This window comes from Aquarana catesbeiana, linkage group LG01 (assembly GCF_042186555.1).
Source record: "Aquarana catesbeiana isolate 2022-GZ linkage group LG01, ASM4218655v1, whole genome shotgun sequence".
Taxonomy (NCBI): Eukaryota; Metazoa; Chordata; class Amphibia; order Anura; family Ranidae; genus Aquarana; species Aquarana catesbeiana.
Genome location: NC_133324.1, coordinates 539,131,643 through 539,148,034, shown reverse-complemented (window position 1 = coordinate 539,148,034; position 16,392 = coordinate 539,131,643). Strand labels below are relative to the sequence as shown.

At 40.3% G+C, this 16,392-nt stretch overlaps 1 protein-coding gene across 3 annotated transcripts in view; it reads left to right on the top strand.

The window, feature by feature from the left end:
* KDM4B (lysine demethylase 4B) overlaps nucleotides 1-16,392 on the top strand; it is a 566,075-nt gene that overhangs the window by 160,922 nt on the left and 388,761 nt on the right. For all 3 annotated transcript variants that reach the window (XR_012235533.1, XM_073594890.1, XM_073594882.1), the window contains exons 5-6: nucleotides 3,397-3,511; nucleotides 3,696-3,889. Coding sequence is in view for 2 of the 3 variants with exons in the window: in XM_073594890.1 (XP_073450991.1) it covers nucleotides 3,397-3,511; nucleotides 3,696-3,889 (309 nt within the window). In the remaining variant the exon portion in view is untranslated. The remainder of the gene's footprint in view (nucleotides 1-3,396; nucleotides 3,512-3,695; nucleotides 3,890-16,392) is intronic.

Here is a 16,392-nt window from a genome sequence, read left to right as displayed (position 1 = left end):
GGGCAGTAATTTTAGCAGTAGACCTCCTCTGTAAATCTAAAGTGGTAACCTGTAAAGGCTTTTAAAAATGTATTTAGTTTGTCGCTACTGCACGTTTGTGCGCAATTTTAAAGCATGTCATGTTTGGTATCCATGTACTCGGCCTAAGATCATCTTTTTTATTTCATCAAACATTCGGGCAATATAGTGTGTTTTTAGTGCATTAAAATTTAAAAAAGTGTGTTTTTTCCCCAAAAAATGCGTTTGAAAAATCGCTGCGCAAATACTGTGTGAAAAAAAAAAAAAATGAAACACCCACCATTTAAATCTGTAGGGCATTTGCTTTAAAAAAATATATAATGTTTGGGGGTTCAAAGTAATTTTCTTGCAAAAAAAAAATATTTTTTCATGTAATCAAAAAGTGTCAGAAAGGGCTTTGTCTACAAGTGGTTAGAAGAGTGGGTGATGTGTGACATAAGCTTCTAAATTTTGTGCATAAAATGCCAGGACAGTTCAATCCCCCCCCCAAATGACCCCATTTTGGAAAGTAGACACCCCAAGCTATTTGCTGAGAGGCATGTCGAGTCCATGGAATATATTATATTGTGACACAAGTTGCGGGAAAGACAATTTTTTTTTTTTTTGCACAAAGTTGTCACTAAATTATGTATTGCTCAAACATGCCATGGGAATATGTGAAATTACACCCCAAAATACATTCTGTTGCTTCTCCTGAGTATGGGGATACCACATGTGTGGGACTTTTTGGGAGCCTAGTCGCGTACGGGACCCCGAAAACCAAGCACCGCCTTCAGGCTTTCTAAGGGCGTAAATTTTTGATTTCACTCTTCACTGCCTATCACAGTTTCGGAGGCCATGGAATGCCCAGGTGGCAAAAAAAAAAAACCCCAAATGACCCCATTTTGGAAAGTAGACACCCCAAGCTATTTGCTGAGAGGTATAGTGAGTATTTTGCAGACCTCACTTTTTGTCACAAAGTTTTGAAAATTGAAAAAAGAAAAAAAAAAAAATTTTTCTTGTCTTTCTTCATTTTCAAAAACAAATGAGAGCTGCAAAATACTCACCATGCCTCTCAGCAAATAGCTTGGGGTGTCTACTTTCCAAAATGGGGACATTTGGGGGGGGTTTGTGCCACCTGGGCATTCCATGGCCTCCGAAACTGTGATAGGCAGTGAAGAGTGAAATCAAAAATTTACACCCTTAGAAATCCTGAAGGTGGTGATTGGTTTTCGGGGCCCCGTACGCGGCTAGGCTCCTAAAAAGTCCCACACATGTGGTATCCCCATACTCAGGAGAAGCAGCTAACTGTATTTTGGGGTGCAATTCCTTGGCCTGTGTGAGCAATATATCATTTAGTGACAACTTTGTGCAAAAAAAAAAAAAAAAAAATTGTCACTTTCCCGCAACTTGTGTCAAAATATAAAATATTCCATGGACTCAACATGCCTCAAAGCAAATGGCTTGGGGTGTCTACTTTCCAAAATGGGGTCATTTGGGGGGGGTTTATGCCATCTGGGCATTTTATGGCCTTCAAAACTGTGATAGGTAGTGAGGAGTGAAATCAAAAATGTACGCCCTTAGAAATCCTGAAGGCGGTGCTTGGTTTTCGGGGTCCCGTAACGCGACTAGGCTCCCAAAAAGTCCCACACATGTGGTATCCCCATACTCAGGAGAAGCAACAGAATGTATTTTGGGGTGTAATTTCACATATTCCCATGGCATGTTTGAGCAATATATAATTTAGTGACAACTTTTTGTAATTTTTTTTTTTTTTTGTCATCATTCAATCACTTGGGACAAAAAAAAATGAATATTCAATGGGCTCAACATGCCTCTCAGCAATTTCCTTGGGGTGTCTACTTTCCAAAATGGGGTCACTTGTGGGGGTTTTGTACTGCCCTGCCATTTTAGCACCTCAAGAAACGACATAGGCAGTCATAAATTAAAGGCTGTGTAAATTCCAGAAAATGTACCCTAGTTTGTAGGCGCTATAACTTTTGCGCAAACCAATAAATATACACTTATTGACATTTTTTTTACCAAAGACATGTGGCCGAATACATTTTGGCCTAAATGTATGACTAAAATTGAGTTTATTGGATTTTTTTTAGAACAAAAAGTAGAAAATATCATTTTTTTTCAAAATTTTCGGTCTTTTTCCGTGTATAGCGCAAAAAATAAAAACGGCAGAGGTGATCAAATACCATCAAAAGAAAGCTCTATTTGTGGGAAGAAAAGGACGCAAATTTTGTTTGGGTACTGCATTGCATGACCGCGCAATTAGCAGTTAAAGCGACGCAGTGCCAAATTGTAAAAAGTGCTCTGGTCAGGAAGGGGGTAAATCCTTCCGGGGTTGAAGTGGTTAAACAAAGTGGAAGTTCAGCTAAACCTACTCTCAGCCGCACTCTAAATCTAATCTATCTAGCCCTGCAAAGAAGAGATCACTATACTTAACTATTCTGCAGCCATTCCAGTGCGGTCCCACGCTGATCTTTCAGTGGCAGCTTCAGTTTGTGGGAGTGTGCATGAGAGGCAACTGACAATGGTAACCCTATGGGTGACGTCACTTCCCAGGTATTTCACAGCTTTTGTAAGCTTTCTCTCTGTGCACAGCAGCCGCCGCTGGAGACTGGACTGGACTGGGTTGGCTTCAGAAAAGGTAAGCAGAGCTATTTATTTATTTTTTTTAAACAGGCTTAGATTAGATTCAGAATGTGGCAGAGAGTAGGTTTAGCCTGAACTTCCGCCTCATGCACACGCAGCCTTTTGCAAGTTCTCCTGAAAGCCTTTCCTTCTGGCAGTAGTGTTTTTGCAGAAAAAACACCTGACGCTTGTAAAAGTGTTTAATGTCTTAAGGTGTCAAGCGCTTGGCAATAATTAATTTTTATTGGCCAGAATACAAATTTATTCTGGCATTGAAGTGAATTAACGCTCATGCACTAAACGTGCCTAGTGTTTATATGCATTAACAAGCGTCTGCCAAAGTGCCACTACTCCTGGATGCACTGGCAATGGGTTTTTTTTTCTCCCCTCTAAAAGCCCCTGCCACTAAACGCTGTTAAAAGCCTATGTGTGCATGAACACACAGACTAAACATACAGGGGAGTTTAGGGGCCAAAAAAAAAAAATGCCTGCAGCCCCCTAGAAACAGCTGCAAAATGTCCAGTGTGCATAAGGCCTAATTGTTATTTGCATAGCACATACTTATACAAAATAAAAATAGAACATTAAATGTAAAACATTTAGTTTTGTTTTTTTTTTTTTTTTTTTTTTGGGATCCCACATGGCTTCCTGATTAGTGTGTACATTACTGTAAAAATTGATCAATTTCATAAAAAAGAAAATGGTATATAAAACAGTATATGTCTGGAATTAAATATGTTCTATCAACATTAGGTACTGTACCCCACGGCACCAAGATTTCGATGATTTGGAACGTAAATATTGGAAGAATTTGACTTTCATGTCCCCCATATATGGAGCAGATATAAGTGGCTCTCTCTATGACAATGTAAGCATTCCTTGCAATTTCTAATTACATTTTAACGCATTATTTATAACTGCTCTTGTTGCACATATATTTGTGACTTCGTTTTTGACCTAATCCTATAGTTTGCTTTTATTAAAGTATTGTTAACAAGATTTTGATCCTTTTGTGTTGTGTTTTTTTTTTTTTTTTCTTTCAATTTTCATAGGATGTACATCTATGGAACATTGCCAGTCTTAATACTCTACTAGATATGGTGGAACATGAATGTGGCATTATTATTGAAGGTGTTAATACACCCTACCTCTATTTTGGGATGTGGAAGACAACATTTGCTTGGCACACTGAGGACATGGATCTCTACAGCGTTAACTATCTACACTTTGGGGAACCTAAATCTTGGTAAGGTCAAATGTATTTGCCAACTGTAAATGTATTTGTGACTCTCCTAGCAATCAATATTGCTCATCTCTAGGGTTCAAATTTAGCTGCAGGTACCAATAAATTTCTTTGCTACTTGTTTAGATTGACTGGTATAGGTAATATTTGCTTGTTTTAAAGTGCATATCCAGTCTAAACCTTTCTTTTAAGTTTTAACCAGAATAGGTAGGGATTAGAACCCCTTTTGGGTCTTGCTTTATTTGGGTCTTTCCCTTCACTTATTGTCACATTGACAGCGGCAGGGGGAAAATCTACGAAATGGACAATGACCGCAATAAAAAGCTCACAGGAGCTCTAGCCCACCCCTTCGCATCCCAAAAAAAAAAAAAAAACCCTCAAAAGCTCAAAGGAGCTCCAGCCAAAGAAAAAAAATGTTTCTGATCGTACATTTACTGGTCGCAGAACTTTTTAGTTCCTTAGGATTGGGTTATATGTAGCTACCTTCAGGTGATTTGTACACTGGCAAAGAGAGGCTACAGGTACATAGCTCCCCCCCCCCCCCCCCCCCCTCCCAGCTAGCCTCAATTTATGCTAGTGTCCTTGGGTGATGGACCTCATCTCTCTATTGAGAGTAGCCTACGGTACATTCTTCTCTGGAGGTATTCTCTCTGGGTAACTTCTTCTCCAGGATGATTTTCATCACTGCACCACAGACATCGTGGCTTCTTCTGCAGCGTCTTGAGGTTCAGGAGTATTATAATGTTTAGGCATTGGGCACTGCTTCTGGCACTTTCTGGACTTTGCTTCAGGTCAGTATGCCACAGAGCAGCAACTAAGTTCTGCATATGGTGCTTTCTAGGCCTGTGTATACGGTGTCTGTTAGCTGAGCAGCCATAGCAGTGGTAGTACCTTCGGTTTAACTCCGGAGTTGATTTACTAAAACTGTAGAGTGCAAAATCTGGTGAAGCTTTGCATAGAAACCAATTTTTAAATTTTTTTTTTTGTCAAAACTTAAATGCGCAAGCTGAAGTTAGAAGTTGATTGCCTACTATGCATAGCTGCACGAGATTTTGCACAGTCTCTAGTCTGTGATGCAGATAACTTTTTATCCTGTATTTCTGCAATCAGATCTGCATTTTGACACTTCTTTTAAAATATTTTATTGTTTTGAGTTAAATATAGTTCAGGTTTACAAAGAAAGATAACATTCTTGTATATATAAGGTAACAGGCAATTGTAAAGTATCACATAGGTGATTATGGTATGAAAAGTAACACACAATATATCATAAACGTTTATATCATAATAAGTGAGTACAGAAAACAAGAATTATACAAATTAAAGGTAAAGCATAGGAGGAATGGGGTTGGAATAAGTTTATTAAGAAGTGTGGGGAGAGGTAAGATGCGGTAAAGTAAGTATAATAAAGAAAAGGAAGTAAGATAGTTGGGGAAGAATCAGTAGGTAGTTCCAGGGCCAAGTTCCTGCAATATGGCTTGGCTTTATCTGGAGATTAAATAAGTCTTTCCAACTAATTTTAGTTATTCATACTTCAAGAAAGTCAAGTAGTAAGTGAAGGGGGTACTAACTGCACAGTGTTGGGGGTAAGGAGATAAGGGGGTGAGACGATATATATAGTTTATAGTAACATTATAGGTTGTCCATATAATGTCTTCAAAGAAGAAATAATGAATTATCAAATCCTGGAGGTAGGAAATGCTCAAACCATGGTCTCCATAAGGCTTCATACTTCGATAAATTGTCAAGTAAGATTGCTTCGGTCTTTGCGTGGATCATGAACTGAGTTATTCTGTTCTTAAATGACAAAATACAGAGTGAGTCAGATTTCCATGCTTTCGCTATGGTCTGTTTGGCTGCTGTGGTTATGAAGAGCATGAGTTTAAACTGGCGGTGTGATAAAATATTTGGTTTATCATTTAGGAGTGCTGTGGTTGGATCAGGAAGCAAGGTATATTAAACATAGTAGAAAGCATCTTAAACACCTCCAACCAAAAGGATTCAACTATTTTACATTCCCACCATATGTGCATGTGTGTTCCTAGTGCTGAACATCCTCGGAAGCATTGGGACGGGTATTGTGGAGAAAACTTTGAGATTCTGGCAGGGACTAGGTACCATCTGGTGAGAACTTTGTAATTAGTTTCGAGAGCGACAATATTAGGTGATGCTGATTTGGTATTATACCATATTTGGGACCAGTTTATTTGTTCGGGTTGTAGTTGCAGGTCTGTTTCCCATTTTGTGGTATAAGTCAGTGGGGATGAAGAGTTGTGTGAGAGTAGTTGAGTATATATATCTGAGATAAGTCCTCTTCTATGAGGATCATTGTTGCAAGCTTTTTCAAATACGGTGAGATTAGGAGACGTCAAGTCTGAAGGTGCATTAGTAGACAGGAAATTTTTGATTTGTAGGTACCTAAACATTTCTGAGGGCGGGATATTACATGTTTCACAGAGAGTTGGAAAAGGTGTGATAACCCGGGTTTTATAGAAATGATATGCTTTCGTTAATCCCACATTTGACCAAGCTAGGAAAGATGTTGGGGAAGACCAGGCCGGGTAAAATGATGGGGTATGTAAGAACGAGAGGAGAGGATTGTGTGAAGATTGGAGGCCAAATCAGTTTTCAGTCTATCCCTGATTGAAAGGCTGTGTTTGGTAATTGGATTAGTAAGCTTCCGACGTTGTGATGGAGAAAGCCATAAAAGATTTGCTGTAGAAAGAGGATCACAGTCAACCGATTCCAATGCCACCCATAGTGGAATTTCAGATGTAGCATATATTTAGTTAATTGTGACAATTGTGCTGCATAATAGTATTTGGTAAAGTCTGGTACACCCAGACCCCCTCGGATTCTGAGGGAATACAGGGTAGGTTTAGGTAACCGAGGTTTGGCATTGCCCCAAATGTATTGTAAAGTTTTCCGTTGTAAGATACGTAAGAAATGTGATGGGACAGCGATAGGAAGAACCCTGAATAGATATAAATTTTTTGGAAGGATAGACATTTTTATCGCTGCAATCCTACCCATCCATGACAGAGGTAAATTTGACCAGTTTGAGAGAAGTTTAGAGAGTTGTGATAGCAATGGCGGGTAGTTAGTAGCATATAGATCCATTGGGTTAGACGTAAGGTTGACTCCCAAATAGGATATAGAAATTGGTGACCATGGAAATGGTAAGGAATGAATTAATTGGGTGTGAAGATCAGGGGGTAGTGAAATATTTAGGGCTTTTGATTTGTGTAGATTAACTGAGAGGCCCGATACTCGTTCAGATTTTGAGAGAATATCAAGAAGAGTTGGTGCTGATGTTATAGGGGATGTTAAAAATATTAGGACATTGTCCGCAAACATGCATAATTTATGATGGTAGCCGCCAAGTTCTAGACCTTTAATGTTTGGGTTAGTTCTAATAAGTTGGGCTAGGGGTTCTATCGCTAAAGAAAAAAGAAGAGGGGAAAGGGGGCAACCTTGTCTAGTTCCTCTTTCTATATTAAAAGAATCGGATTTAAATCCTGAGTATGCAATATGTGCTTTCGGATTATGGTATAAGGTAGTGATCCATCTGAGGAAATGTGGACCAAATCCCCATCGGTTAAGAATAGAATGTAGATAAGGCCATGATAGGGTGTCAAATGCCTTTCGTATGTCCAATGAAAGGAAACATGTAGGAATACGGCGGGAACGTGCTATATAAGCTAGAATTGTGGCTCGGCGGATATTGTCGCCTGCTTGTCTTGAGGGAATAAATCCAGTTTGATCCTTATGTATCAAAGAACCGATTATAGGATTGAGTCTGGAAGAGAGAATCTTGGCTAAAATTTTGATATCAATGTTAAGGATAGATATTGGTCTGTAATTAGACCAAGAAGTGTCGTCTGTATTGGGCTTAGGGATCATGGAGATAGAGGCGGTAAGTGATTCTGTACGGAAATGGTGATCATTAAGAAGAAGGTTAAAGGCATCAACCATGAGGGGTGACAATAGTGAAGTAAATCGTTTATAGTAAGTGGCTGATAAACCATCAACACCAGGGCATTTGCGAAGTTTAAGTGATTTAATGGCAGTTTGTATTTCTATCTCAGTAATGGGTTTCTCTAGTAAGTCTTGTTGAGTTTGAGAGAGTGAAGGAAGGTTAATCATAGATTGTTTAGGTGTGATTGGTTTAACATTTTAGTTTCTTTGTATAGTTCTGTTAGTTTTTTTTCTTGAATTAGTTAAGGATTTTCAGCGGGTTGCTAGTATAGTTATCTTTAGCAATTTTTAGGCAGATAGGTTTCGGGGTGTAATTCGTCTTTCGTAGTGCTAAAGCCAGAAATGTAGTTGGCTTGTTAGCTTGCATGTAAAAGGTGTGTTTAGTTTTGCGTAAGGTTTTCTCGGCTGATTCTGTTAAAAAAAAAAAGGTCAAGTTCTATGCGTGATTTATCATAATTTAATTTATTATGTGGGGATGGTGAAGCTTGAAAAGTTTCAGAAGCTTTGTAAAATGCTTCCTCTAGACGTTTATGAAGTTGTTGTTTTTGCTTACGTATATGAGATGCTTGACTAATACAGACCCCTCTAACATAGGGTTTGAGAGCTTCCCACCGAGTTAAAGGATCCGTATCAGAGGCTTTGTTGTGAGTAAGATAGTCTTTTATGGCTTCCTCCAAGTTTAATCTAAATGTAGCATTCGCTAAGAGCCTGTCATTTATGCACCATGTTTTATGATTGGGTTTCGGAACCAATGAGGAGAGAGTTGTTATGACTGGGTTATGGTCTGACCAAGTACAAGGTGTAATATTGGAGTTCAGAATGAATGCGGAGGTGCTAACTGGAATGAAAAGATGATCTATACGGGAAAATTGTTTGAGGATGAGAGTAATGTGTATACTGTCTTCTTGCAGATTTATGTTCTCGCCAGGTATCAAGTAGTGAGTGTTGGTTCAATAGTCTCTGATAGGAAAGTTTAGGTGTGGTATGAGGGGTTGGGGGTTTGTCAAGGAATGGGTATATTGTTTGATTTGAGTCTCCTCCAATAATAAGGGTACCTTGTTTATGCAAATCAATCACTGAAAAAAGGTGAGAGGGGAATAGTAGTGGATTTTTATTAGGAGCGTAATAGGAGACTATAGTAACTTCACTATCTAATAAAAATCCAGTTAAGATTAGATATCTCCCTTCAGGGTCTTTGAGCTCTTTGGTGAGGGTGAAAGGTGTCGTGCGGTGAAATGCTATTAGAACTCCCCTTTGTTTAGTATTGGCAGATGCTGTATAAACTTGTGCGTATTTACGGCTAAAATATTTTGGTGTGGACTGTGGGATAAAATGTGTCTCTTGTAGGCACACCACATGTGCCAATTGTTTAGAGAAAAAATGAAAGGCTTTAGTGCGCTTTGGAGGAGAGGTGAGACCTTGTACATTAAGCGTTAATATATTCAGGGAAGACATTATTGAAGATGGGTGTTTCTCTGGTGCAAAAGTGTTAGGGAATGTAGATTTTCTCTATGGAACAAAAATATGAAAGAGAAGTTCAGCAAGGGTTGTGCAGTATTGATATACACTAGTATATAATGTGTTAAAGAGAGACAAAACAACAAAAAAAAAAAAAAAAGGGGGGGGGGGGGGAATAAAGATTTTAGAAAAAATAAAAAAGGTTGCTCCTAAGTGGAGCCAATGTCTAAGGGGTGGTGATAAATCAACAACCAAGAGATATAGATGTTCCAAAGAGCGTCCAATCAATATTGGGCACTTGAGGAAAAAAAAGGAGGTGCAGTGAACTGTCAAAAGATGTAAATTAAACTTGAAAAAAAAATTGTTAATATCTATATGATATTTTAGTTTAAAATAATTCCAAACACAATTGGCTAAGTAAACCTTTGCAATTTATGTAAATTAACTATTTTGAAGAGGTCAGCTATTAGACCTATTTAACAGCTAACATCTAAGGATATATGCAAACTATATGATTTAAAACATTAGAACATCTAGGATGCAGCTGCAGGGTATATCCCTTAGGCAATTGGTTAGAGATCAGCTAAAGATAGATCCATGAAAGTAGATCTAATGAAAGCAACCGATCCTAGCAATATCATAACGGATATAACAGTTTAAAAAGAATTTGTATTGGAGAAGTATCCTATTGGTTTAATAGGTAACATTGGATACTGCATTGTATTACTACAAAGGTATAACATGTGGTATGGTTGAGAAAGAGTATTGTATCGATAGTAGGAAAAAAGAAGTGATTAAATAGGTATCACCCAATTAGAGTTCAGCTGTCTGTAATATCTTCAGCAGGAGGTGACGAAGTAAAGCGTCCTCTTTTGTGGGGGCTGAGTGGAGCCTGAGTTGCTTGAGGGTCCTGAAGATCTTGGAGCTGTGGGGGAGGGAAAGATGACAGTCGATGTTTGGGTCCATCTGTAGTTGCAGTTGGAGTGGACAGGCGGAGGTCTTTAATTACATTGAGAAGATCTTCCGTTGATTTGCATGTGTATAGAGTACCTTTGTATGAAAAACGAAGAGAAAAAGGAAAGCCCCAGCGATATGATATGCGGTGGTATTGAAGAACTTGCAGATGTGGTTTCATTTCCTTGCGCTTGAGAAGTGTAATTTGAGACAGATCTTGGAAGATTTGATATCTGTGCCCTTGAAAAATCAAGGAGTCTTTGTTTCTTGCCGCCTCCATAAGTTGCTCTTTGGTACGAAAATAATGCATTTTCAGTATAACATCTCTAGGTGGTCCGTTTGCATTGCGTGAAGTTAGGGCTCTGTGTATTCTGTCCATTTCTAGACGTTCGATCGGTATTGATGGGGCAAGTTCCTGGAAGAGTGCTGTTACAGTCGATTGTAAATCTTCAATTTCCTCAGGGATACCACGTATCCGTAGGTTAGATCTTCTAGCTCTGTTCTCAAAGTCTTCAAGGCAGGTTTGGAGATTAGTGTAATCTTCTTTAAGGGACTCCAATTCTTCTGTGTGAATTGAGGTAGTGATATCAAATTCATCCACCCTTTGTTCTAGGATTGAAGTGCGGCGGCCCACTTCACGAATTTCATGTGTCAATTTGTCTGTAATGGCATCTGAGGTGTTCTGTAATGCCTTGTGTAAGACCCTTTCAAATTGAGCCAATAAGTCAGGGCCAATAGTGGAGTTTTGTGGAATAAGAGGGGTCATTCTTGAGGTAAAATCAGGCTCACTGCACTGTGCTGAGGGTGACTCATAGTGCTTCTGTGAGGCAGGCTGTGAGGAGCGGTAAGAGGATGCTGCTGCCATTCTAACAGTGGGTTTAGTCAGCGAGTCCTGTAACTTTACTTGCCTCAGTTTAGCTTTTCGCCCGTTGTACATAGTTCCAAAATATGCTCACTTACTCTGGGGATAGATTATATACTATCCTGTGTCTTTTTAGTCCGGTTTGACTCAGTGAAAGAGGCTGTCGGGTCCCGGTCGGTACAGAACTCTAAGCTGACATGTCTAGCTCAGACGGCTCCGCGCATGCGCCTTGCATTTTGACACTTCTAGACATGAATGAACTGTGTCAGTTAACCACATAGTGTTCTCCAGTTAGAGAAGTGGTACTAACTGTCACCCATTCTCTAGCTTTCTTGTGACACAAATACCTTGGTGAGTGATCGCTGCACTATTACCTCCACAGACACTTTCCAGACTTATGAGTACCGTTTAAGTAGTCACATTGCTCTACCCAGTATTAGAGCAGTGGTACTGCCTTCTATGTGCTCCAAATCTGATATTTTCCTGAACAATTGTTTGAAAGCTGCGCTCCATACTAAGCTTGCCACCATGCCTCTCAGCAAATAGCTTGGGGTGTCTACTTTCCAAAATGGGGTCATTTGGGAGGGGGGCGGGTTGTGCCACCTGGGCATTCCATGGCCTCCGAAACTGTGATAGGCAGTGAAGAGTGAAATCAAAAATTTACACCCTTAGAAATCCTGAAGGCGGTTATTGGTTTTCGGGGCCCCGTACGTGGCTAGGCTCCCAAAAAGTCCCACACATGTGGTATCCCCATACTCAGGAGAAGCAGCTAAATGTATTTTGGGGTGCAATTCCACATATGCCCATGGCCTGTGTGAGCAATATATCATTTAGTGACAACTTTGTTCCAAATAAATAAATTTGTTACTTTCCCGAAACTTGTGTCAAAATATAAAATATTCCATGGACTCAACATGCCTCAAAGCAAATAGGCTGGGGTGTCTACTTTCCAAAATGGGGTCATTTGGGGGGGTTTTGTGCCATCTGGGCATTTTATGGGCTTCAAAACTGTGATAGGTAGTAAGGAGTAAAATAAAAAATGTACGCCCTTAGAAATCCTGAAGGCGGTGATTGGTTTTCGGGCCCCGTACGCGGCTAGGCTCCCAAAAAGTCCCACACGTGGTATCCCCGTACTCAGGAGAAGCAGCTGAATATATTTTGGGGTGCAATTCCACATATGCCTGTGGCCTGTGTGAGCAATATATCATTTAGAGACAACTTTTTGTAATTTTTTTTTTTTGTTGTCATTCAGTCACTTGAGACAAAAAAAAATAATATTCAATGGGCTCAACATGCCTCTCAGCAATTTCCTTGGGGTGTCTACTTTCCAAAATGGGGGGTTTTGTACCGCCCTGCCATTTTAGCACCTCAAGAAATGACATAGGCAGTCATAAACTAAAAGCTGTGTAAATTCCAGAAAATGTACCCTAGTTTGTAGACGCTATAACTTTTGCGCAAACCAATAAATATACGCTTATTGCCATTTTTTTTACCAAAGACATGTGGCCGAATACATTTTGGCCTAAATGTATGACTAAAATTGAGTTTATTGGATTTTTTTTTATAACAAAAAGTAGAAAATATCTTTTTTTTTTTTTCAAAATTTTCGGTCTTTTTCCGTTTATAGCGCAAAAAATAAAAACCGCAGAGGTGATCAAATACCATCAAAAGAAAGCTCTATTTGTGGGAAGAAAAGGATGCAAATTTTGTTTGGGTACAGCATTGCATGACCGCGCAATTAGCAGTTAAAGCGACGCAGTGCCAAATTGTAAAAAGTGCTCTGGTCAGGAAGGGGGTAAATCCTTCCGGGGCTCAAGTGGTTAAGCAGGGAGACACGTCTGGCACTGCAGGATCTGAGTCCCTGGTGGCGTAGTGTGTTACTGATGGTAGCCTTTGTTGGGTTGGTCCCAGCTCTCTGCAGGTCATTCACTAGGTCCCCCCCGTGTGGTTCTGGGATTTTTGCTCACCGTTCTTGTGATCATTTTGACCCTACGGGGTGAAATCTTGCGTGGAGCCCCAGATCGAGGGAGATTATCAGTGGTCTTGTATGTCTTCCATTTTCTAATTATTGCTCCCACAGTTGATTTCTTCACACCAAGCTGCTTGCCTATCGCAGTTTCAGTCTTCCCAGCCTGGTGCAGGTCTACAGTTTTGTTTCTGGTGTCCTTCGACAGCTCTTTGGTTTTCACCATAGTGGAGTTTGGAGTGTGACTGTTTGAGGTTGTGGACAGGTGTCTTTTATACTGATAACAAGTTCAAACAGGTGCCATTAATACAGGTAATGAGTGGAGGACAGAGGAGCCTCTTAAAGAAGAAGATACGGGTCTGTGAGAGCCAGAAATCTTGCTTGTTTGAAGGTGACCAAATACTTATTTTCCATCATAATTTGCAAATACATTTTTTCAAAAATCAGACCATGTGATTGTCTGGATTTGTTTCCACATTTTGTCTCTCACAGTTGAGGTATACCTATGATGACAATTACAGGCCTCTCATCTTTTTACAGTAAGTGGGAGAACTTGCACAATTGGTGGCTGACTAAATACTTTTTTGTGTGTGTGTATATGTATGTATATGTATGTGTGTGTGTGTGTGTGTATATATATATATAGTGGGGACAGAAAGTATTCAGACTCCCTTAAATTTTTCACTCTTTGTTATATTGCAGACATTTGCTAAAATCATTTAAGTTCATTTTTTTTCCTCATTAATGTACACACAGCACCCCATATTGACAGAAAAACACAGAATTGTTGGCATTTTTGCAGATTTATTAAAAAAGAAAAACTGAAATATCACATTTTCCTAAGTATTCAGACCCTTTGCTGTGACACTCATATTTAACTCAGGTGCTGTCCATTTCTTCTGATCATCCTTGAGATGGTTCTACACCTTCATTTGAGTCCAGCTGTGTTTGATTATACTGATTGGACTTGATTAGGAAAGCCACCCACCTGTCTATATAAGACCTTACAGCTCACAGTGCATGTCAGAGCAAATGAGAATCATGAGGTCAAAGGAACTGCCTGAAGAGCTCAGAGACAGAATTGTGGCAAGGCACAGATCTGGCCAAGGTTAGGTTCCTAAGAGCACAGTGGCCTCCATAATCCTTAAATGGAAGACGTTTGGGACGACCAGAACCCTTCCTAGAGCTGGCCGTCCGGCCAAACTGAGCTATCGGGGGAGAAGAGCCTTGATGAGAGAGGTAAAGAAGAACCCAAAGATCACTGTAGCTGAGCTCCAGAGATGCAGATGGGAGAAAGTTGTAGAAAGTCAACCATCACTGCAGCCCTCCACCAGTCGGGACTTTATGGCAGAGTGGCCTGACGGAAGTCTCTCCTCGGTGCAAGACACATGAAAGCCCGCATGGAGTTTGCTAAAAAACACCTGAAGGACTCCAAGATGGTGAGAAATAAGATTCTTTGGTCTGATGAGACCAAGATAGAAATTTTTTTGCCTTAATTCTAAGCGGTGTGTGTGGAGAAAACCAGGCACTGCTCATCACCTGTCCAATACAGTCCCAACAGTGAAGCATGGTGGTGGCAGCATCATGCTGTGGGGGTGTTTTTCAGCTTCAGGGACAGGACGACTGGTTGCAATCGAGGGAAAGATGAATGCGGCCAAGTACAGGGATATCCTGGACAAAAACCTTCTCCAGAGTGCTCAGAACCTCAGACTGGGCCGAAGGTTTACCTTCCAACAAGACAATGACCCTAAGCACACAGCTAAAATGAAGGAGTGGCTTCACAACAACTCCGTGACTGTTCTTGAATGGCCCAGCCAGAGCCCTGACTTAAACCCATCTGAGCTTCTCTGGAGAGACCTAAAAATGGCTTTCCACCAACTTTAACCATCCAACCTGACAGAACTGGAGAGGATCTGTAGGGAGGAATGGCAGAGGATCCCCAAATCCAGGTGTGAAAAACTTGTTGCATCTTTCCCAAAAAGACTCATGGCTGTATTAGATCAAAAGGGTGCTTCTACTAAATATGAGCAAAGGGTCTGAATACTTAGGATCATGTGATATTTCAGTGTTTTTCTGTCAATATGGGGTGCTGTGTGTACACTAATGAGGAAAAAAAAAGAACTTGGCAACTTTTAGCAAATGACTGCAATATAACAGAGTGAAAAATTTAAGGGCGTCTGAATACTTTCTGTCCCCACTGTGTGTGTGTGTATGTATATATGTATGTATGTGTGTATATGTGTATATATATATATATATATATATATATATATATATATATATATATATATATATATATATATATATATATATATATATATATATAAAAGAAGGGCTGCACGATTAATCGTCAAGAATCGTTATCGCGATCTTGACTACTTTTTACAATTGCATTTTTTAATATTTTGTATATTGGGGGGGGGCATTGGTGAGAGATTAGAGGTCTAAACAGACCCCAATATCTCTATTTTGATACAGAGAAAGGGACTGAAGACTGCACATTACATGAATGAATAAACTGACACACAGTAAACATGGTTTACCATGCTCAGTTATCAATGGACACAGGAGCGATCAGTAGTGATCACTGCCTGTGTCCATTGTAGTACAGGGAGTGGGCTGCTAAACACATTTACCAAGCCCCCCAACCTCACCCGCCCCCGCACCATTTCCCCGCCACCACTGCTCTCCAGCCTGTCAGATTGCTGGAGCGGTGTGCTGGTCAGCAGCTGCAGGCAGCGGGAGGGGAAGGATGATTGGACTGGCAAGGGGGGGCGAAGCTGGCAGCTTGAGGGTAGCTGCAAGGGATCAAGTCGGTTCGGTGTCGGGGAGGGAATCGAAGAAGAAGAGCGTGGGGGGAGCCGTTTTTGAGGTGGAGAGGCTGGAGACAGGGAAGGGGCGGCATGGGGGGGGGGGGGGGGTCACATTTGAGGTGAATAACAATCTGCTGATCAAAGCTATAGGTTTGTTCAGCAGAGTCTGTTGAACAATTCTGCTATAGGTTTATGGTTACTGAAGTAACCATGAGCTTATAGCAGAAGGAGAAATCGGGTCCATACACAATACAGACCTGGCAGTGAAATGGTTAATGTCGAGGAGGGTCAAGTCTCCTTCACTTATAGTTGTTTATAGTCTGAGTGGTTTCTTGGCCCGGATGATCTTGGTAAAGAGTGATTGTATGGCTTTAAAGAAGAACTGTGGAAAATGTAGAGGGATTAGAATATTTTGGTTCAGAATATTGCATCTACTGGTCCATGAACAGGCACTTTGGGATTGATTTACTAAAGG